Genomic DNA, 22,229 nt, shown 5'->3' with positions numbered 1-22,229 from the left:
TAAAAAATGAAATGTTTTGTATAAAGATACAAATGAGGCAATGCAGAACATCCTGTTTTTTGCATCAGTTGAGTAAATGCCTTGTCTTCTCTTTGATCTGATCATAACAATGGTTTGCGTAACAATCAGCAAACCAATGTGCTTAACTTAGTAAGTTGCTTGTATAATAAAATAAACTATTTGAATGTACAAAGTGGGCTAAGCACAGAACCTTGAGGAACTCCCACTAAGTACAGTGATTAAATTGTGCACAGACCACAAATAACTTCAGACCTTAGTGCTGTACACATTATCACAGTAGCCTTCTCAGTTTGGAGCACCTATATGTGAGTAACACTGAGAGCTGCTGAAGTTTGACTTATTTTGCTGTCTTCCCAGGAAAGCTGCCGTATATGACTCAGGATTATTTGCAGCCGCAATGACACCATCTGTTTAGAGGGAACCAGGCGTCAAAAAGCTGCTGCTCGGTCAGTTGTTTAGTGGGAACTGACTGAGCTCAGCTGAGGTAGCGACCTGGCAACACCACACAGCCGTGTGCTAATTAGGTTGGAAATGAACTACCCTCCATGTTGGTTGCTCTGCCCCTTGTCACTGTAGTAAGATCCTATTAAACTTTTACTGGTCGGAATGTGCCACAGCTCCCGTCAGACGCTCTGCAGATATAGACAAGAAAAGTAATGGAGGATATGAAAGATAGAAATGTACAGTACAAAAACATGACAGCACCTTTAACTGGTTTTCTTAATAGACAGTGACATTTAAAAGCATGAGAGACTGACTCATTACAGTTTTCTGTGTTACTGCTTCCTTATGCCATTAATAATGCACCGACAGTAAAGCATATAAGAGGGCTGGAGCAGAGTAACATTCTATGGTCACGCATTAGTGCAAATAAACAACAATTCTGTAGTTTCCTAAATACAGTTGAGAAAAAATATAAAATAAAAAACATTATATAAAAAATGAAAATACTGCAGAAAAAAATCTGATATGAGAAATCTTATTTTATTGAATCTATATTTGTTTATATAATGAGAATCAGTGAGGGGAAGTCTCAGTGTGTAACTGTGAAGTTGTGGAAATGCTGCTGATAGAAACCCGTGCAGCAACTCAGCTCACGCCAGAAAACAGCACAAGCATGTTCTGCTGTCAGAGGCGTCAAAGTTTCAGCTGGCTGTCGGGTCATCAGCAAAAGGTGCAGAATCCAAATGCATGACGCAACAGACCGCTGAGCAGCTGAAGGCTGTGCAAACGTGTCGGGGTTATAGGCTATAAGAACCATTATAGGTTATAAGAAGTAAATACACACACACAGATATACCACCAAGGTTAATCACTGTGAGACTGTATGAGTGATTGAATCACATCCATTATAATAATTATAATTCCTGCGTTTATGTCCTGATGTGACGACGGCCTCTTCTCCAGCAGTGCTGCAGCACATATTAGCCTTATCACTGTAAACAGCTTTGATGAGAGGCATTAGGTTTGTCAGGCCGGCCTGTCAGATGTGATATCACATTTATTTATAATGCCGTACGGCTCCAGGCAAGGCAAGGATGTACGTCTCTGCGAGGGCGCACGGAGAACAGCAGGATCAGACATGCAACGCCGAGCTGATGAGCGTTCGTCTATACTGCTGTCAGGGAAGGGGCTAATGGCTTTAAGTTAATGCCAGGCATCACTGTCGCCAGTGGCCCGCGAGCGTGACGCTTTTTTGAAAAGCTGCGTGGAGATAAACTGCCTGTTAATCAACAATGAGCATCTCAGCATCCTGGTGACAAAAGACATTTGCCCATTACTGAGTCTTCAAAGCGCTTAGAGGATCTAACCCCACCTGCTAACATAGAAGCACCAGGACTTCTAGATCATCTGGATGAACTCTTCCCACTCGCTCTGTGCAGGTCTGTGTCTTTGGGTGCTTCTTACATAATTTCAGTAAACTGCTGACAAGGTAAAGAATTACGGCTCCAGTCATTTGGAACCCCAGTGCAACAACATTGAATAATTTCTTTGGTGTGTTCCACTGAAGGCGGGAGGGAAATCCGAGTGAGGAGAGCAGATGGGCCCACAGTCGCAACTGCCCAAAATGTATCAGATCTGTATTCAGGAAACACAAATCTGTGATCTGATTTTAGTACCAAAGGAGGTAACAGCTAATCTGAGAAATGCTCGAAAGCAGGAGCCGCTCGGTTTGGCTCGCCAGGGCAGAGGAAGAGATAAGACGAAGTGAACTAGAGAACAGGAACATTTGGCTTATCTCCGTTTTCTCCAGTTCTTTTGTAAAACCCACCCTTGTCCTGGTCGTTTTTAAAAGCAGCAGCACTCCTTTTTGAGGACTTAGTGGGCAGATCACTGTTGAACAGCTGCTGGACAGAGCAATCAGAGGCAGGCTGGGACTGCAAGTCTTTACATTGGCGATCTGTAGCTCAGTAGGGCATGAATATGAAATTAATTAATATTCATGGCTGGATTAACCCATCAGCCGACCCTAATGCGCCGTGCAAACGGACGATGTTGGTGTTTTGTCAGAGTAAATACAGCAACGACTGACGAGAATTAGTCATAATTCACATGAATGGGAAAAAACAAGCACACAAGCAAATCTATCCCACTGGCAGAGACTTTTCAGGCTAACGCTAAAGAAAGCAGTCCACTCTTATTATATAAGTTGAGCAGCATTTAAGCAGCACCCACACACAGCTTGTGAGTTGTGTTCAGCCGAGTTGGAGAGGAGATCGCACGAAGCCTCCACAGCGGCGCCGCTCGACCTCAGCTCGAGCAGACGCTGAAATAGTCCTTCTGCCCAGGGGCTGTTCGGTGGACGCTGGGTGCAGGAGGGGACGTGAGCATCAGGGGTCCCGTGACTCGCGCTGCCTCTGTGAACAGAGCGCAGCCCGAGGGGCCGTAAAAGGCCCGCGTAGTAACTGGACCATGTGGCTCAAACGCGGCCCGAGGCGATCCAGATGCAGATCCAGATCCGGCCTCCGCGCCCTCTTATCGCCGCGCGCATTAACAGGCTTCCACCACAGATTAATGGCCATATTCTTGAAAAGCTTCGTTGAAATTGATCTAATTGTTCTAAAGGTCCGGACCTCCGGCCCGATGCTGGCACGCGTCCTTCCCTCACAGCCTTCTGCATGACGCCGCACTAAATTCCCCTCTGCGCAGCATAAATCTGTCTGGCCGCGTTCCAGGCGTGTGCCGTCAACGTTTATAAGGCATTAAAATGCGTCAACTCCGTCTCGTTTACCGCTAAATCACCATAGAGCAACGGCGGCGTGTTTGCTAAATGAGCAGAATCTGACAGTGAGCTGCTGCCTGCTGCAGTCAACGGGGAGCGGAGTTCAACCCTGACAACTGGCCAATACCCCAACATGTAGAAATATAAGGTTAACACAAACAGTTATTAGCTCTGTTTTAGGGAAAGTGCTGGATTAGATGCAGGTTTTGCCTCGTTCCACGTTGCAGGTTCAGCCAACACATATCACTCAGCTGACGACCTCTTGCATCCATTAAGTTGACGTTGGCCTCGATCATCTTAAAAAGCCATTTTTCTTCACATTGTTCCCCTCGGGTGTTCTCCCACAGAAGAAAAGTGTTTCACTCCGATCATGCATTATTCATAGTCGCTGAATTCTCTGGCCCTGCCTTAAAATATTTTTTTTTCCTGTCTGCGTGTCACTTCAGGTCTCCGGTTCCTCTGCTGCTTTCGCTCGTCATTTGCAAAAGCCCCATTTCTAACAGAGCCATTAAGGGAGCATTCCAAATGTGTCTAACAGGGCACCATCTGGGGTGAAAACAATCCCAAGCAACATCATGAGTTCCTCCAGACGCGTGCCATCCGCAAACAACTGTACAAGTATCAAAGCCTCATTTTAGGGCTTTATAAAAATCTCTTAATGTCACTAAGTTAGAGAAAGCAGGTGCCTGATGTCTTCTAACGCTTCCAGGAGCACATAAAGTCATGCACCACCAGCCAGTCCTGTCTCTGTGCTTTCCCAGGTTGCATTTCACATCCAACCGTACCGAGGACGGAACGACCAGAGTGTTCACGACAACATCAAGTATATCATTGACAGGTAGGCACTTGTCCGGCTCCTCCACCGCTGCACCCGGTCTGATAGAAAGCATCAAAGTTTAATGCACAGTTGAAAGAACGGTTACAAAACTGAAATACTTCCAGAAAGTGTTTTAGATTATATAAAGTCAGTTCATGATTTATACACGAGTTGTTTAGGCAGAAGCTGTTTTTCAACTCTGGGCATTGGGTTTGTTCTGAAAGGATCAGGCTTCCAAACATGTCCGTTCATAAACAGGACAACTGTGTAAATATAGAGAGGCTCAGCGTGGTGTACTGGAGACTGGACCAAGAGAGAATCAGACCTTGGTCAGTAACGGCTGAGAGGCATGAATCTTCATTACTCCACATTAAGTGAAACAGACGAGAAATTTATAAACCTTTGATTTAAGCTGCTGTTCTGATTCCCTATCATCAACAACAGACTGCAGCTCATCGGTTTTTCAGATCAGACTTTATTAGACTTGTGTTCCACCTCCTGTGTGGCCCTTGTTTATAATGATCACCTGATAAAGATGAGTTGTGCATTAACTAACTGTTATGTCGTTAAAGGTACGGTGACCATGGGGCCTTCTACAAATTTACTTCCAGAACAGGGAGGAGTCTTCCTCTGTTTTACATCTACGACTCCTACCTAACTCCTCCGGAGTCCTGGGCCGAGTTCCTGACTCCCACGGGCTCCCACAGCGTGCGCGGCTCGGCCTACGACTCTGTCTTCATTGCCCTGATCGTGGAGGAGCGCCACAAGCAGGACATCCTCGCAGCTGGATTCGATGGCATGTACACTTATTTCGCCTCAAACGGCTTCTCCTTCGGCGCCTCCCACCAGAACTGGAAGGCCACCAAAGCGTTCTGCGACGGCCACAATCTCCTTTTCATCCCCAGCGTGGGACCCGGATACATCGACACCAGCATCCGTCCGTGGAACAACCACAACACGCGCAACCGCGTGAACGGCCGCTATTACGAGATGGGCCTGCAGGCGGCGCTGAACGTGCGCCCAGAGGTCGTCACCATCACGTCCTTTAATGAATGGCATGAGGGGACACAGATAGAGAGGGCTATGCCTAAAAAGACCGTGACCCGAGTGTACCTGGACTATCAGCCACATGGCCCTGATCACTACCTGGAGCTGACCCGGCGCTGGGTGGAGCAGTTCAACAAAGAGAAGGAGCAGTGGCTCATATGATCTTCCTTCTACGTGACTCGAAGCAGCGTGTTCTATTGGAAGGACGTGGAAACTGAGAGGAGGAGTGTTAACCTTTGAAGGGTTTGGACCCTGCTCAGGATCGGTGTTTAAAAAAAAAACCCAACAGAACGGTTGAGCGTTATTGTAAGCGGTTATTGTCTGGAAGCCAGATGGTCGATACGACGTTAAGCCCATTTCAACATGAAGCTGCAGTCAGCAGGAGGTGAACAACTGGCTGAGCTCTGGCTAATAGCAGAATCCACCTACTGGCACCTCAGTAGTCCTATTACAGCTCACACTGACAAAGTAGATGAGCGGAAGCTTAAAACGACTCATTTATTCTGTTACTAGTATTTATGTGCCTGCGGATTTGGCCAGTTCAGCTCTGAATCATCATGTGTACAGTTGTATCGGCAAAGATACACATATTTATTTCCCAATATGTTGATGCTTTGGGTTTTATTTGAGAAAAATAATTTGGTGTTTTTGTGTAGTAAAAAGGCTCCAGCGATGAAAACCACCTTAAACTTTAGAACAAGTAGTTCCATACTTCAAGCATGCAGATTAGAACAAGTCCATTCACTGCCCAACGCTGCAGTTATAGACTCAAAGGTCTGTGTTCGGAAGAACAAACCACTGACTGGAGGCTCGACATGCAGCCAGAAATGATCACATCCCAGTGTTTAAGTAAAATGTACATGGAATATTTTTAGAATAAAGTACGTACAGGCACCGACTCTGTGCCTCATTCAGCTTCTTTGGCACGAATAAGACTGATAACGAAACACAGCTAAGTTTATGCACCAACGCAAGTCTGTTTAAACTTGTAGTTTACATCAACAGCTACACTTTAACAGACATGCAGACAAATTTCTATGAGATTCATAATTTAATAAACAATGAGTCAAACTTAAACAATAAAAAGGTTTGTACATAAAAATACATCAAAAACTTCAGACCCTTTAGTCACCTGAACAAAAATCAGCCTGGCCTTTAAGACTTGAGGTCCCAAGGTTGTGTCTGGGTCCTATAGATGCTTGTGCGTCTCAGCATGCGTTGTGTCGAGCCTCATTCCTCCAACTGCACAGACAGTCCGTGTTTGTGCTCCACCAGGTCGACGGTCGACGAAAGGGCACTGAGAACAGGAAATGCGCATTTTTACAGACACGCGTTTTTAGTTCAATTCATCAAATCCATGCTCCATCATCACAATATCTATTCTGTCTGCACATGCTCACACATTTTGTTTACTAGTTTCAGGGCGATGAATAATGCTAGTAGCTCATCCTCTGGTGGTGGACAACATCGTGATGACACTGCAGAAACACTGGCAGGTGCTCGATGTGAGTAAATCCTTCATATATTTACTTCTCCTCAGTTTCATTATGTCTCAGTGGAGTGATTGTATTTTTATCACGATGTGTGAAATCACATTTCTGCTGAATATCATTGTAGTGGAGCAGCTGCTCATTTAATGTTTGTGAGGTTCAGAGCTGTGAGATTCAGCACCAACTGTGTCCCAGTAACTGGATGAACCTACCAGCCGGGTCTGATGATGCGATATCTGTCAGGAACCGACAAGTCGACCACGGTTGATCCGAGGCGGCTCTGGTCTCCTATGGGTCCGCCGTCCACCACCACAGCTAGTCTGGGCCAGAGCTCCTGGAACTCCTACGAAAAAATCAAAACAGCAGGCTTAAACAGAACTGTGGTTTACAGGACAGGATAAAAATAATAATAAATGGGAAAATTATTTATCCATAATGAATTTAAATACATTTTCCCACTCACATGTACTTCTACAGTGCTTGTGTGCGAGCTGATGTTGGCGCTGGTCAGTGCGAGCGGCTCCCCACACATCTGGCAAAGCTGCCTCATGAAGGCGTGGTCCGGGATTCGTACGCCCACGAGCTGAGGAACACGTGCACATGTCAACAGATGACCGACGCCAAATCATCAATTGCTGCTTGTGTAGAATTAAAGAAAACGAGCTTACCGGGGTGAATGGGTTGAGATCTGTGTTCAGGACTTCAGACCTTTCAAACACCAGAGTGACAGGACCAGGCAGCAGATCTGCTAACAGCTCCTCCTTTACCTTCACTTTACAATACCTGAGCACAGAGGAGTAAACACAAGCCTGTGACTCATCCGTTTTAATGCCTGTCCTAAGACTCCAGGAAAGAGTGGCCATTTCACCTAAATAAAACAAATCTATTCATTAAAAATCATCAAAATCTATAGTGTAACGTTAGTTGCAAACCTTATTTGAGAATTATATTTAGTCTCAAGCATCCATCACTCATCTCAGCGAACTCAAATAAATGGGACACGGCTGCATGGGGATATAAAAACATCACCTTGCAAATTATCTAATGAATCCTGGCGGATTTGGTGACAGCAGGTGCGCTTGTCACTCAAACGGTTGTTGATGCGGAAATGGATCTATGCCTCATCTATGTGTGACTTGTCTCTATGTCTGTCATAAAACCATCACACTGCAGAGGAACTGACAGACAAATTAAGCAGTGATTAATATTCACCGTGCACAAAGCGAGCGAGCGAACAAGCAAGCAGCGCACACACACAAACACACACAAACACACACACAAACACACACGCACACACGTCCAGATTGAAGTCTTCCCCCGCAGAGCCTCACACACCTGTAGATATCCTGGATTTCTCCCACACAGATCGCCAGTGGTTTCTGCCCATTTCGGCCTTTGATGCTGTATATTCTTCTGACGGCGTCAGAGTTCTGGGCCAGGCACGCCAGACCATAGATGGTGTCAGTGGGCACGGCGACGACGTGACCTTCCTTCAGAGCCTTAGCAGCGCACTTTAAGATTTCAGCACCGTCTGCAAATCAAACACAAGGAGGGTCCGTAAGAGGCAGCAGACCCATCAAAACACACAAGAAAGCCCAGGTTTCCAGGAGGCGTTCATTCATTTTTATTAACCCAGCACAGCAGATTAACGCAACACCTCAGTGTAGTTAAATTAAACAGAGGCTGCTGGTTCACATCACTTGTGTAAGAATACGAGTCTCATGTAAATCCTAAAAAATTAAAGGCTCATAGCATTCAATAATGGTCTACAGTCTGGGTCCTTTAAAATATTCACCTCTCAAAAGGTTGAACTATTTATTGATTCATGTTTTATTTGATTTGGCTTTTGACAAAATATAAATCATCGCTGATGCAGGCATATATTATTAATATTTCTCATTTCTCCAAGTGCTGTGTTCGGAGAATTGGATAAAAAACGGCTGGAATACGTCCAGTTACTGGTGAATCACTATCTTGGCCACAAACTGCAACATGAAAAGCACAAGTTCTGGCTGGGAGGCAAGAAAAATTCATCAAATATCTCTTAAGACTAAATCTGTTAAGAAAAGCAAGGACTGTGGTACAAACCTAACGATGACTAGAGACTAGTGAGAGAGGCCACCAAGCTACAATAACACAAGCTTACGCAGATACACGTAGGTGTGGTCATCACCCTTAAAAATAAACTGCACCACTGCAGTGACAACAAAACAGGAACATCAGGTTTAGTTTACATCAATGAATAAAACTTTTTTTAGCCAAGTTGATCTTCTATTAATAAGTTTAACGACTCTGTTGTATTTGTTCTTTTCACAAATTGACCTTTGGCAGGTCGTAAGAATAATTCTGAGACAACGTGTGTGTGTGTAGTAACCACAGCTGCAGCAGCCGTATCGTCCTCCACGCTGATCTGTACCTGTGTGGCCGCTCTGCAGCTCCGCCGCCCCGGTGGCCGCCGGAGCCAACAGCCGCAGCACCCGCGTCTTCAGCTCCTTGCACATCTCTGCCCGGAGCCGACGGACCGCAGCCGAACTGTAAGATGTAGTGGACGCGGCTAACACAGCGGCGATGCCACGAACACGCCTCATCAACTGAGAGCTGCTGTCACTTCGCTGCCACACGGCGTGTTGCAGCACACGGAGCAGCCATAGCCGAAGTGAAGGCGGAACTTCCGGGTCGAGTGCCAGAAGTAGCAGAACATCGCTATTCATTAAAAACGCAGCCTCGCAAATACAACCTCTCAACAATATGATGCGTTTTAAGTTCCGGGCGTTTGAGTAAACGTGTTAGTTTAATGTAACTTGTTTCATGTCGTTCAGTATTTACGCGTTTGCAACATTCATAGAACACAATTTCCCATGTTCACCCTACGTTTGCGGGCTAAACGTCACAGCGCCGCCGCGAGGGCGAGTCCATGTAGGAGGGGGTCACGAGGAGCGCGCGCACGTGTCTGTAGAACGCAGCAAGGCCGTTTTAAAGTAACACCGTAGATGGATTTACGCTAAAGGCACAACGCAAACGGCAAAATAACAACTTTTGTAGAAAAGGTTGGGTAGTTGATGAACGGACGAAACCACTATGACGCACTCGTTCTGCCGCGCATGTAGCTGTGCCTCATGGGAGCTGTAGTTTTTCAGATGCAAAGTCAAAGTGAACGTACTTACTGCAAATACAAACGTCTGTGTGGAGAGGGCGGTTTAAAGTAAATACTTTTAACAGTTTAAGTTTTATGTTATTATTAAAATTGGCATTCTATTCAATTCACACTTTAGTGTTAAAAATTAACCTCTCAACTTCATCAGCACAATTGAATTGGGAAATTGAAATCACCTGTGCTTAGATGCTTAAAGGTGTAAAGGAAGAAGGCAACCGTTAGTAGACAACAGCCATGGCCTCAGATACAGGTAAACAAACTGTTTGTGTCTTTAGCGCATTTCCCACATTATTAACCTTTTTCTGATTATATTTGACAAATTGTTGCAGAAAACACAGAGGAAGCAACTGTCATGCAGAGTGGTGAAGATGTTTCATTGAGCAAACAGGTCAGAGACATGAGCATGTCCAGTTGTTCGGTCAAAAGGCCTTTGACAAAACAAACCTATTTACAACAACACTTTTCTTCTTTTCTAGCACCTGCGTCTTGAGGACGTTGAGGACAGACTATTGACCTTGTCTGATAAATTAATCCTGTGTAAGAAAATCCTGAAAGACTTTAAAGACCTGAACGATGTTCTTGAGGTAAGTTCCTTCCTTCTCTTGACCTTTTGAGACTTCTTGAGCATTTGGTAAATTATTTATGTCTTCCAGAGGAAATCTCTGCAAGATTTGTCTCTGCCACCACAGAACTGACCACGTGGGACAAACATGTTATTTTAAGTCTTGCTAAATTTATTATGGAGATTATTTGAAAAATAAAGAATGAATTTAACTTGTGTCAAGGATAAGGTTTTATTAGTATTATATTGCTCTCAATTCAGAAAGTTCTTTGACTGTATATGAAACAAGCAGAAGCAAACATTTTCACATTATACATTCCTTTTTTGAAAAATACAATTCACCAAACATTTCCTCACTCTTTGGGTGTCCAGACATTTTTTTTAGAAGCAAACAATTGCTACTCCCTCAAGTCCATCTGAAACATGGACCAAATTTTGACATTTGCAATCCAACTTGCTTCCAAACAAATGTCACCATCATCTGAGGTCACCATTTCAGGCAACCTCAAAGACCAAGCCGGGCCACATGTCTAAAGAAAAATCCTGTGCTTGTTGAATAGAAACAAATTAGGCATCTGTAAAGTTTGATGTTAATGGTGAAATTTAAGCCTACAAATCACCGAAATGTGAAAGGCTGAGATGACATGTAAATGGAGTGTGCCCAAATGAAACGTGTCCCCCATAAAGTGTTTAAGTACAAAAAGGAAAAAAGCTGCTGACATTTAACCAAAAACAATTCTTAAAACAGAATCATTCACTGAGCACTCAACAAATCCACATACTGGTCTACTAGATACCACAGATGCAGGACAGCCTGTAAAAGAATAGCTGCAGTGCAACATTCAAAAGGACACACACACACACACACACGCGCGCGCGCGCACACACATGCACGCCACGAAGTCCAGACTCCAACCACACCATGAGAGGGATGCACTGCAGCATACTGGCGCTCAACGAGTGTGTTTAACATGCATGCACTGGAAAGGCAACGTCTGCCACCAGACCTGGATATGCCTGCAGCAGAACACTGTGTCATGGAAGGAGGAATAAATAAATTTGCTTTCTGGGAGAGTTCACTATTTAAACTTTAAATATCTTCATTACAATTGCATAGTTGTGTTCAGTGACAATAGTCATGTATGAGAATGTATGACCATGATCCTGACAGTCACTCACTTAGACATATGCCATGTGTGGAATGGTTTAGAGTCCAAAGTTACTGGAGGGTCTTGCAACACATCTGAATTCCTGTAAACAGCGAATCACAGGAAAAGCTCCAATTCTGTAAATTATAGCTCCAGCAGACAATTTAGTCTGATCCTAGAACCCGTTGAGTTACACAGAGTCACGTCAACCAACCTCATTGGTTGTGTTGCTAATATTTTAGAATGCACGTTCATTGGTGACTTTTCAATTATAGCTGGAAAATAATACAGATCAAGAAAAACTAAGCTTTTCTGTATTGGGTTTTGTGATCTGCACTTGGAATGGGTTGTCTGAGGCTCCATGAAGATGAGCATGTCAGCATGTTAATGGCAAGTCAAGCAGACTGTCAAGGCAAGGAGGCTCAGAACAGTGAATGTTGTAAGGCCAAGTAGCTCTAGGCTCTAGTAAATGGGGCAAAATGCCGTTGCTCCATCATTGCATTGTGTCCCACGTTAATACAGTTACATTACACTCTGAGCAGGAGGTTATGTGTCACAGATATATTGTTATTATGGGGACTGTACAGAAGCCCAGCTGCTTTTAAAACCCACACTCTTCTGTCTGACTGTGGCTGGGGGTGAAAGGACACAAGGGGTTATACATTAGCTCCAACTCTGAGAATTAGTAATCCAAAAGTCTATACAAAAATACAAATTCTAGAATAATCTACATGTTTCTCAAAGAAGTTTACACTGAAATGTACGGTATTTACATTGTCACCAGGACACCATCTTTTAAATGCTACTTTACAGCAGTTGTATACAAAACGTCTGTAGTGGTGCTGCACCTCAGCCAACAAGCTGTGAAATTATGCGCTTTAGGTTAGTGTGCAATAAACTGGGAAGAGTGCAGCAAAACGTAGGGCAACTGCAAGAGAGAGGGGCATGTGGTAAAATAAAACGCATGCGAGAGTGACAAATTAGGGGAACCAGGATTAGTTATGACTTGATGCATCCCTGAGAGGGTCACAACCCTAGAAAACATGGGATGTTGACAGTAGTTTCTTAACATTTCGTTGTGGAAAGTTTTTGCAATTTTGCTTTTCTGTGCAATCTAATAACCATCTCTGTTGTCAAAGTTGCTTTTAGCAGTACCCATTACATGTTCAAAAGGAAAAGTACTTCAGTAACAAAACAGCTCAAGTTAAAATACTACTGATTGGAATAAATTAATATATTTCTTTCTATATTGCAGTAAATAGTATCAATATAATGAGAATCAAGCATTTAAATAAATTAACATGTACAATTTTAAGTTAGTTTAAGTTATAGGCAACTTATTGATGTATTGACTTAATTTCACTTTAAGAGAAGCAAATCTGATCACAGGTTATTTTCTCGAACCAGAAATAAATGTCAAAATAAGTAGAAAATAATCATCACATATTCTGGACCACCATAGTCTAGAAAACCTAAACACTGAGGATATCACTTCATAATGTATGACAACCATATGAGGGGCACCCGCTTGAAATTCCTGCTGGGAGCAATGCTTGACAAAACTAGAGCAAAATCCTCAAATACAGTGCATTCTGGTCAGACGCATACCAGCCGTAAGCATTTAAAACTTTAGTACAGTACATCATGTGTTGTTTTCCTGCTCGTATGTGTATGACCTTCCAGCCAGGAAAACCCATTCTTAAACATCAGTGCTTGGTCAACACTAATTATCCATTAGATTCTGGTTACTATTTACAGGTGGATGTTGTTTTTTGTTTTCGTACAAAGCAAATATACTGAGCTTTCCCTTCATTGATGCCAAATCTCACAAAGCAAACTAATAGTGCTTCTACAATCTCAACTACTGCAAAGAGACCTAACAGATAAAGTATTCATAGTTTGTGTATATATGTTGCACAATGCCATAGAGAACAGAATGCACTGCAGCTACAAGGGGCTCGGTGCATTAACTATATAGAAAGAACGACGAGGCGTCACAGAGGAGAGCGACTCGTGATGTGGGTGGAATCAATGCCAGTGGATGAGTGGGTGCAACAGAAAAATACATGGTGCCAGACTTAGAAGGCAGCTCTTAAGGATTGACATTAGTAGCCATGTTGAATTCATCTGCAACCAGCAGCAGTGCCTCAATGTTGGCGGCTGTCTCGGGGCTTTGCATGGACAGGAAGTCCGACACATCCATGTTTGCTAACCCATCCGATGGCGGAGGGTTGGTGGTGGCAGTGCTGCTCACTATCGTGGAGACAGTCTGAGCTGAGGAGGAGGAGGAAGAAGACGCCAGTCCCATGCCCATGTCACCAACCTTGGAGGAAGACTGAGGGAGGCAGCATGAGGAAGATGAGGTGTTGGGAAGGTGTGGAAGCCCTGGGGACTGTGATAGCTGGGGAGGAGGGGGTTCTGATGGTGCTTGCTGTGCTGGAGCTGAAATGTTGGAGGAGGCACTCTTTGAACTCTTGTCTTTAACAGAGTCCCTGCAGATACACTGGCACTGGCAGGATTCCTCCTGTTTGATGATGATGACTGGCAGGCTGAGGCCAATCTGCTGGACTGAGTTACCTAACGTAGACAAGGGTTTGCTTAAAATTTAGCATTTATTTTTTTTAACACAATTCTAGTAAAAAAGACATTTTTATAATTAATAATGAGGATCACTGATTATCCGGCAAATTATAATGCTGATCAAGGTATCTAATGAGAAATGCTCTACTTAATACAATACAACAATACTCTCTTCTTATAGCTCCAAGATATCTGAAATGCTCTTCAAGGTTGTAATGGGCATTTTGATTATTAAATATTATAATGGACTAATATTGTACTATGCCCATGAATTAACTACGCATCAGCGTCTTGGTAAAGCATTTATAACACTGTTAAAAGCACTGTGACAGTGGCTCCGTTAAAGGTTAAAGGCTGTGTAATTAATTATTTTAAAGCCCCCTACACCACAGCCTGACAGAGCTAATTTATGACTATTTTAGCCATTTGGTTGATGTCTTCAATATTAACATAAGCAAATATGATAATTTATTATGGAGCAACTTACCAGAATTTCCTCCAACTGGTATCGCTGTAGTGAAGAAAACCTTTTCCACTTTTGGAGCTCCTTGATGAGGCTGTAAATAAACATGGAACATCAGACGATACCCCAGAATTGCTACATCTGGTTTTGCTGCATGTGTCTTCAAACCTCTGATTTTGCTACATTCATTGTCCATGATGTAAAACTGGATTATTATAAATTCATGTCTCATTGCTTGCTTATCTTCTCACATAAACAAATGTAACATTTTTTTTAATATTCATAATGTATTTAGACACAAAATGTAACAAAAAATTACTAACCTGCCCAGTACTTCTAACAAGAGGCATGAATCACCAAATCAGCAAATCAAATCCTATAAACACTGTGTGGGAGCATTACTTACTGCCTGCTCTGGGTTCTGCTGGCTGTTGGCAGCACTGCTGAGAATCCATTGGAAGTTCTGGTCAGACATGACCAGGCTGGGCTGCAGCAGGTTCTGTGTGGGTGCTATGGTGATGGTAGCAGGGGTGGGAGCCAGACCAGAGTTGGGGATTGGGGTATTGGCTAAAGTAACAGGCTGGGCCACAGCTGCCAGGGCATCTGTTGAGGCGGCTGCAACAACAGACACAGTAGCAGGGCCTTGTGCAGTGGTTGTCAGTGCTGGAGCCACAGGAGGAGCAGGGATGGGTGGTGGCAGAGCAGTGGTCTGGGTGGCAGGTTGCAGAAATGTGGATGGCAGGGCCACATAGTGCTGAGAGGGCACATGATTTGGTACTTGGACAGAAGCTTGAGCAGGCACATCGGAGATCTGCTGAGGCCCATTTATTTGCATGAATGGGGGAGACTGTGCAGAGCTGACAGTAGCTGGGACAGAGGCAGAGGTGGAGGCCTGAGAGGAAGAGGTCTGACCGAGCTGGGGAGCAGCATCCAGGACTGCAGTTTTCTGGGGACAGGTGGATGAGGAGGCGGGACTGATGGAGAAGGAGATGAGAGATGGGGCTTCAGTCGCTCCCGGCTGAGTGGGGGTGTCTAGGCTGAAGGGTTCAGTAAGCCTCTCTGAGGAGAAACATAGATGATAATAGAATAAATGGGGGAGGAAAAACACTCAGGCCAAGGTTAGGCCAAAGAATTTTGGAGTTCCAAAGAGTTCCTTACCATTGGGATGGGCATCATCTTGGCTGACACTGTTCTCAGGACTTTGGAACATGAGCTCAAAGATTTTCACTGGGGTCACACTGTTGAGGTCTAAATTTTGAGCCTGAAAAAATACCCAACACATTAAACAACACAGAAACTTACTTATCAACAACACTGTATGGTAATTGACATTTATAGCTGGTCTGCAACTTCAAACAATTGTCCGACAAATCTCAAGTGTAGGCGAGTCTCACATTATGGATGTTCTCTCGTAGCTCAGAGTCAGTGGAGATGAGGCTTAAATCACTGAGGCACAGCGAGTGATTTGCATCCTGTAATTAAGAAATGAACAGGTCCTAATTAAACTTGCCAGTGTTATGGAATCAAGTGCTGAATCATGCAAACAAGACCGGCGAGAAAACGGGCAACAATGAAACATCTGCTCAATTAATATTTAAAAAAATCTGGAGATGTGCAAAAACGTGTTCATGGTAGTTTGAACCCCTCAGATTTCACCAGGCATCTGCACATTTCTACCTCCTGCACCTGTATTCTCACTAGAAAGTGTTTGACAGTGACTAAATGTAAAAGAATTGATGTTTTGCTAAAAATGAATGAGAAGAGGATCTGCTGTACACAGAGAACCACTACGCACAGCGAGAGAAAGCATCAGAGAAGCTGTGACTCACTTCAGAGAGCGGATGGCTGAGCGTGACACTGAAGGCCTGTCCTTTGTCATGACCACGGATGTGACTCTTCAGACTATACTGACTACTAAACGTCTTCTCACAGCCGTCACTGGGACAGTTGAATGGCTTCTCCCCTGTAAAATGGAAGTGGAAGAGCAGAATGTGATGCTGTTGATTGTGTTTCAAATCTGGTACTTTACTTCCCTCAATAAGCAGACAAACATTTATGTCAACTAATTAATGTAATCTGGGTCTGGTTTGGATGCAGGAAAAATAAGGCTTCTGTAAAATGTTTAAAGTCACACTACAAAACTGTATACCTGTGTGAGTCCGTACGTGTGTTTTAAGGTGATGACTTGCAGCGAAGGCTTTGCCACAGCCATCATGGTCACACCTGAAAAGAAAAGCATTGAAAAAAAGATTCAGACCAGATGCAAAAACACAGCAATGGGCTGAGACCATGAGCAGAGAGTAAACTAATGCTGAGTAGTGTATCTTAATACTTTGATGGGCCTCTGTCTAACCAAACAATCAGCTCCCAGGACACCACAGTCAAAGTCGCCTTAAGTAAAACTTAATTGAAACAAAAATACAAAAAACTGAATTTGTTCAAACTATCAAACAAGGAAAACCCACTCAGAGACCTGGCAGCGAATGTTCCTTATTATCACTGTTCATGCTAGTGGTTAGTTGGTGTGATAATGGAATAGCTCACCTGAATGGCTTCTCCCCAGTGTGCGTGCGAATGTGCTTTCTCAGGTCACTGAGTGTGGTAAAGTACTTTGTGCATCCCTCTGATTCACAGTTGAATGTCTTGCCTGTGTGAAGTCTCTGGTGTGCTCTTAGTCTGCAGAGACAATCAAGCGTGTTTCATTAAATCTCAATGGGAGACTTGTAGAGAAACAAACTAACACAGTGGCGTTAAATGGCCTGTGACAATTCTTGTTCCACTTGATTTAAGAAAGTCTACGAAGCATATGAAAAACAATCGAGTCAACCATCTCAATCTAATCGGACAGATGAATGAACAAAGTGGTAGTCATATAGATGAGTCAGGAAGGCGAGGAAGTGGCAACAGATAGAGGTAACGTTATTGAAAGAAACAAGGTCTGACATGAAGAATATAGCGGTGAAAAAACACCACCATCAGGCATGTTGTCATAGCAAATGAACCAATACAGATCAGGATCGATCATCGATTTAAATGTACGAGCTATGGTGGCTCTGGTCATTTATTAAATGCTGCATCAGGTTGTCTAGAATCCAGCTATGTCACAACTTCCTCTCACAATCAGTATAAAAGCTAAATGACTCTCAGGAAATAACCTTACCTGTACAGGGTGTTAAAGGCCTTTTCGCAGCCTTGCACATCACACTCAAACGGCTTCTCCTTGGTGTGGACACGGACGTGGATCTTGAGGCTGTAAGAGGTGAGGAAGGCCTTTCCACAGCCCTGTTGGTTACACACAAATGTGTATTCACCCCTATGTGTCTTCTGGTGTGTTCGCAGGTTTCCTGCCGTGCTGTATGTCCTAGTGCAGCCTTCAAACATGCACTGGTAGCGCTTCACCTGCAAGGAGGAAACAGTGGAGGGTGAGTATTAGAACACTGAAATTAAGTATTTACAAAGGCTTCAGCTCAGCAGTTATCACCATACGATGAAGTGACCATCTGTGTCGGTCTGACCTTTTAGAGGCAAACCTACACAGTCATTTAGTCACCCATCATCACATGAAGCAGGTAAGCACAAAGGACAGAGATGATGACTAAGCCCTGATGCACTGCATCCCATTCAATTCAGTTTGAGCCCTGCAGCACTGTGAATAAAAGCAGCTGTTCTCTTCTCTTACAAATGTTGTCCTGTATAAAACATGTTTGGATGTTTAACTCTCTATGGGATCTTTTAGTTTCACACTTTATAGTTCCCTTTTAATGGATTTTCTAATATACTGTAAAGCTTTATGAATTTTGTTAAAGACAACTAAGAACAGTCCATTTGTTTTGCAGGAATCAAAATCAGAAATGTATAACAGCCAAGAATGTAGAAACAGTCCTATGGAAAAAAAACTACTGCTTTGAACAACTTTCAACACTAATCCATCTACTGTAATGTTTAGTCCTACGTTAAGAAAAACCAAAGGTTTGTAACAGCAGTCCTTACGGTGCCTGAATCAATTAAACAGCAGCAGTTCCAGTGCTTTATTTTACAACATATGCACAGACACTCTAGGTCACATTTGCAGCAAAAGACAAGTGTAGTTGTTGAATGTATGGTGACATAAAGCCAATTACACTGCATTTGAGTCTTAAAGAAAATCTGAGCGATAGCTAGTATCATTCGTTAGGCAAACGTCCATGTAAACCACTGTGGGCAGCTTGTAAAGCTTACAAGCCATGTACTGCATTTATCTCCCCCACCATCGTCACTTTTCTTCATTGTTCCAGTGAGCGTGTGTGTTTTACTCTCCCACATGCATAGTGGAAATTACCATTAAATGAAATTGTTTCAAATAAGTCATGAATTACTTCATATTTTGCATTAATGAAAATTTTCTACCACCTGTTAAAGAAGCTTAACTAAACTTAACTCCTAGATATTTGCATTTTTTTTCTTACATCTGCTGCATGTAAATGTTTAGTTTACTGTCCTCTCTGGCAAAATGGTATCGGACTAAAGTTATAACAAATTTGTTACAATACATTAACAACTACAGGAAAAAGGACCATAATCAACCAAAAATGAAAGCAAAACTAGCTTTTTTTTTTAATCACCAGCATCGTACACGCCCATGCATTACATGTTTGATGTTTTCTTTCTCTAGGAATTCATGGGTGTGTTAATAAAAACCTACAAGCACATGAACAAAACAAAACAGGCAGCTGTACATGTCGCCCCAACTTTAACAAATCAATCTTAATCAAAAAAACAGGATGTCCTTTTCTCATGACTCAGTCAGCACTGCTACAGTCTGGCTGTTACAGAAGCACAAACTGGGAAGGTTATAAAAACAAAGACACAATTTCCTGCACAAAAAGAATTTTGAAGAAATACTTTATAATTATATAATAATATATAATATAATAATTTTCTAGAAATACTGTACTACACCTGCACAGCCCCATCAATGAATGCAACAAAACCTCTTTCAGTCTGCTCTTGTTCTGTTTTCTACATACTGTCTGTCATACTGTATGTAGGCCTTTCAGAAATATTCTACAATCAACTTGAAAATCCCAAAGCAATCCTTGAAAACATGTTTCAACACAAGCTTGCAGCGATCACACAGATCGCACAGTGAAGTCCTGTTAGCTATCGACACAGATCTGACCTGCGATTTCTCACAGCTCCAGGAACAGTCACTGTTAAAATGATTTCTGGCTTCACAAGCAAGAGCATCAGAACAAAAAGTCACCAACACAGAAACTTTTGTCACGTTTCTGGGCCACAAACACATTGTTGACTATAGTTACAGTGTAGCTATCACTACTGAAGACGTTCTAAAAGCACTCACAACGGTTGTTTTGGATCCACTAAAAGGGTGTTTACTAAATTAACAGGAGACACAATGATTTGCTATCACCAGATTAAAACACTACAGAAACAGGACGACAATGCTGAGGTTGAAACATCTACATAAGCTGAGTACATGAAAAACTAGATGAACAAAAATGCTACTGCAAGGCTCCTATTTTGTCAGCATGCAGGAGTTGCATATCTTTCCAATATATTTGAAAGAGATTGATTGTTTTACCTCTCTTTGCTTGGTCTCTGGACACTCGGAGTGGAGAGTAAGCGTGGCCCCTTCTATATTACGTGGCATTGGAGTGGAGCCTGGATTTATTGTGAACTGGATCTGGTCCGGAGAAATAGTGTGATGGACATAACCCTGCGACATGGCATCTGGGTCGGCCATGAAGGCCAGAGCGCTCTCGTCCTCATCGCCATCACCTTCCCCTTCTGTTAAAAAGGTGACCCCATCTTCATCCCCTACACAATGACCTTCTTCCTCTCCCTCCTCATCCAGCCGTATGGGGTCCCGCTCGATAAGCACCGTGGTGCGGTCATACACCCGACCAGAAGACGACGAAGGCTCAGCAATCAGGTCCTCATCTTTGTCAAAGTGTATCTTGTCGTCGTCTTCTTCATCATCTCGCTCCAGCTGATCCACATCCACCTCCACCTCAAAGTACATAGGCGCCTCCGTATGAGGGCCATTCTCACTCATGGTCCCTGGTGCCTATCCTTCCTCGGCAAGAAGGACTGTACACACAGACTGCAAAGAAAATTGATTTTGTTGTGATTCTTAGTCATACATGAATAACAGAGATATCTAGTTTTTCCAAAATGAGGATATTTAGTTTACATGTTATGTTCTTAACCTATGAGCATCAGCCATGTCATAACAACTGCTATAGTTCTAGAGGCACAGCCACATGTTAAATGAAAGCCTGAAGTGTCAAGTGAACACTGAGTTGGAACAATGCAAGAAATGTTAGAGTATATTCCAATTGAATCCGTGAGTGTGTAAATATGAAGTTAACTATTCAGAATTTGTTAGGCATATGCTGTCATCATCACCCAGCCGTTTCCCTCGAAGGCACTGTTGTCATTTTTGAGGCATAATCAATTAGCAGAGGGGTCGTTGGCTAAGCAGCGGATCAGATGTGTGTGAAAGTGCTTTCAATACTAACATTTACATAGACAAATCACTGTGACCACGTCTAAAGAGGACTTCCGTGTGTCTATGCACAACTGACAGCAGCAATTACCAGCTCGCGCGAAGTCAAGCCAGCTGTTCAAGTGACATTGACTTTTTTTCGGCTTGAGAGAAAACAGCCCAGCACATCGCGATCTAGAAGTTTCTGGTTTCAGCCCCAGGCTAGCGTTAACAAACTACCAGGACTGAATAGCTTCACTTTGCCACCGACTGCCACACCACTTCAACGCCAGGCAACTTTTCAACAAGCGACGGTCGATGTGGCTAATTTAAGTTAGCTTATTAACGTTAACCGCGCCGCTCCTTTGACACGGCGCTGTGTGATAAACAGGCAGTAACTCACCGAGTCTCCTCGCTTTGATGGACTGATGCGCTCACGTTAACTGCTCTCTTACTTTCAGATAAATGACGAGACAACCCGCTCCCTTAATACACGCCTGACATTACCTCAGACCTACTACATCTACACTACCCTCCTCGGATGTGGCACCAGCTAGCCGCTACACACATAAACGCCAAACCTTTCGCGTTAGCTAACATTCTAAAAACAGTCAATCGTTACTTGTTTTTCTGCGTTAATTGTGAATTGCGTGCTGAAGCAACATAGCTTAACTACGCTCCACGTCTAGCAGTTTAAGCACTAGACGTGTCAGAGGGAACGTTAAGTAATTCAGCTATCTTAATGAAACATTAACATTTATTTCTCTGCACATGCAGAGCTTTGCTAGCTATCGACAATTTAGCTCGATGCTAAGCTAGGCAGCTAGCTAGTAATGCTAGACAGTTTGATGTCGACAGCTGATATTACCCTTCCTCCAGAAAGAATTATAACAAGTCCCGTGTAACCAAGAGATTTAATGTCTTGCTAACGCCTTATACTGAAAACATATTAATATTAAAATATATTTACCTGTGTTAAAATCTAAGCCTAATCCCTATGCTTTGGATGTTTAGCACTTTCTGTCCGCCCCCTCCAGGATAACACAGAACGTCAGACTAAACCATTCGTGATGAATTATGGGAAATTAAATATAACCAAAGTAAACATTAAACCAATCTAGTGTGTATATACACACACACACACTTCTATGTTAAATGCAATAAATTAAGATGGAAAGACGCAATAACACAATGAGGAAATGTAGACATTTACAGTAAATGGATTTTTTTGTGAATG

The 22,229-nt window shown here is 43.1% G+C and overlaps 4 protein-coding genes across 7 annotated transcripts in view; 1 reads left to right on the top strand and 3 right to left on the bottom strand.

The window, feature by feature from the left end:
- The window catches only part of lin28aa (lin-28 homolog Aa), a 19,720-nt gene extending 15,082 nt beyond the window's left edge, over positions 1 to 4,638 (bottom strand). The window contains exon 1 of the mRNA XM_029128530.3: positions 562 to 4,638. The gene's annotated coding sequence lies outside the window, so the exon portion shown is untranslated. The remainder of the gene's footprint in view (positions 1 to 561) is intronic.
- The window catches only part of LOC114842724 (glycoprotein endo-alpha-1,2-mannosidase-like protein), a 13,446-nt gene extending 2,914 nt beyond the window's left edge, over positions 1 to 10,532 (top strand). Inside the window, exons 3-8 of one of the 3 annotated variants that reach the window (XM_029128527.3) lie at positions 4,006 to 4,082; positions 4,634 to 6,613; positions 8,969 to 10,002; positions 10,082 to 10,140; positions 10,229 to 10,336; positions 10,406 to 10,532. In XM_029128527.3, coding sequence (XP_028984360.1) covers positions 4,006 to 4,082; positions 4,634 to 5,270 — 714 coding nt within the window. In that variant the 3' untranslated portion in view covers positions 5,271 to 6,613; positions 8,969 to 10,002; positions 10,082 to 10,140; positions 10,229 to 10,336; positions 10,406 to 10,532. Of the gene's footprint in view, positions 1 to 4,005; positions 4,083 to 4,633; positions 10,003 to 10,081; positions 10,141 to 10,228; positions 10,337 to 10,405 lie in introns of all 3 variants that reach the window. The other 2 variants (XM_041067626.2, XM_041067625.2) reach the window with 2 other exon arrangements.
- On the bottom strand, positions 6,141 to 9,309 carry yrdc (yrdC N(6)-threonylcarbamoyltransferase domain containing). The gene is made up of 6 exons (XM_029128529.3): positions 9,015 to 9,309; positions 7,934 to 8,129; positions 7,267 to 7,381; positions 7,062 to 7,181; positions 6,811 to 6,941; positions 6,141 to 6,405 (listed from the first exon to the last, which is right to left on the bottom strand). Exons 1-6 carry the CDS (start codon positions 9,307 to 9,309, stop codon positions 6,339 to 6,341), a joined length of 924 nt encoding a protein of 307 aa, XP_028984362.1. The 3' UTR covers positions 6,141 to 6,338.
- On the bottom strand, positions 10,528 to 22,073 carry mtf1 (metal-regulatory transcription factor 1). 2 transcript variants are annotated; one of them, XM_029128524.2, is made up of 11 exons: positions 21,963 to 22,073; positions 20,087 to 20,608; positions 17,666 to 17,904; positions 17,050 to 17,181; positions 16,655 to 16,728; positions 16,335 to 16,468; positions 15,900 to 15,977; positions 15,664 to 15,766; positions 14,912 to 15,564; positions 14,530 to 14,599; positions 10,528 to 14,039 (listed from the first exon to the last, which is right to left on the bottom strand). In XM_029128524.2, the coding sequence occupies exons 2-11, from the start codon at positions 20,558 to 20,560 to the stop codon at positions 13,555 to 13,557; spliced, it is 2,442 nt and encodes an 813-aa protein (XP_028984357.1). In that variant the 5' UTR covers positions 20,561 to 20,608; positions 21,963 to 22,073; the 3' UTR covers positions 10,528 to 13,554. The 2 variants fall into 2 exon arrangements, with proteins under 2 accessions (XP_028984357.1, XP_028984359.1); XM_029128526.3 differs by lacking the exon at positions 21,963 to 22,073 and adding an exon at positions 21,396 to 21,883.
- Between the last annotated feature and the right edge of the window lie 156 nt (positions 22,074 to 22,229).

This window comes from Betta splendens, chromosome 16 (assembly GCF_900634795.4).
Source record: "Betta splendens chromosome 16, fBetSpl5.4, whole genome shotgun sequence".
NCBI lineage: Eukaryota > Metazoa > Chordata > Actinopteri > Anabantiformes > Osphronemidae > Betta > Betta splendens.
Note: the sequence above shows the minus strand (reverse complement) of the source record. Positions and strands in the feature narration are given on the sequence as shown.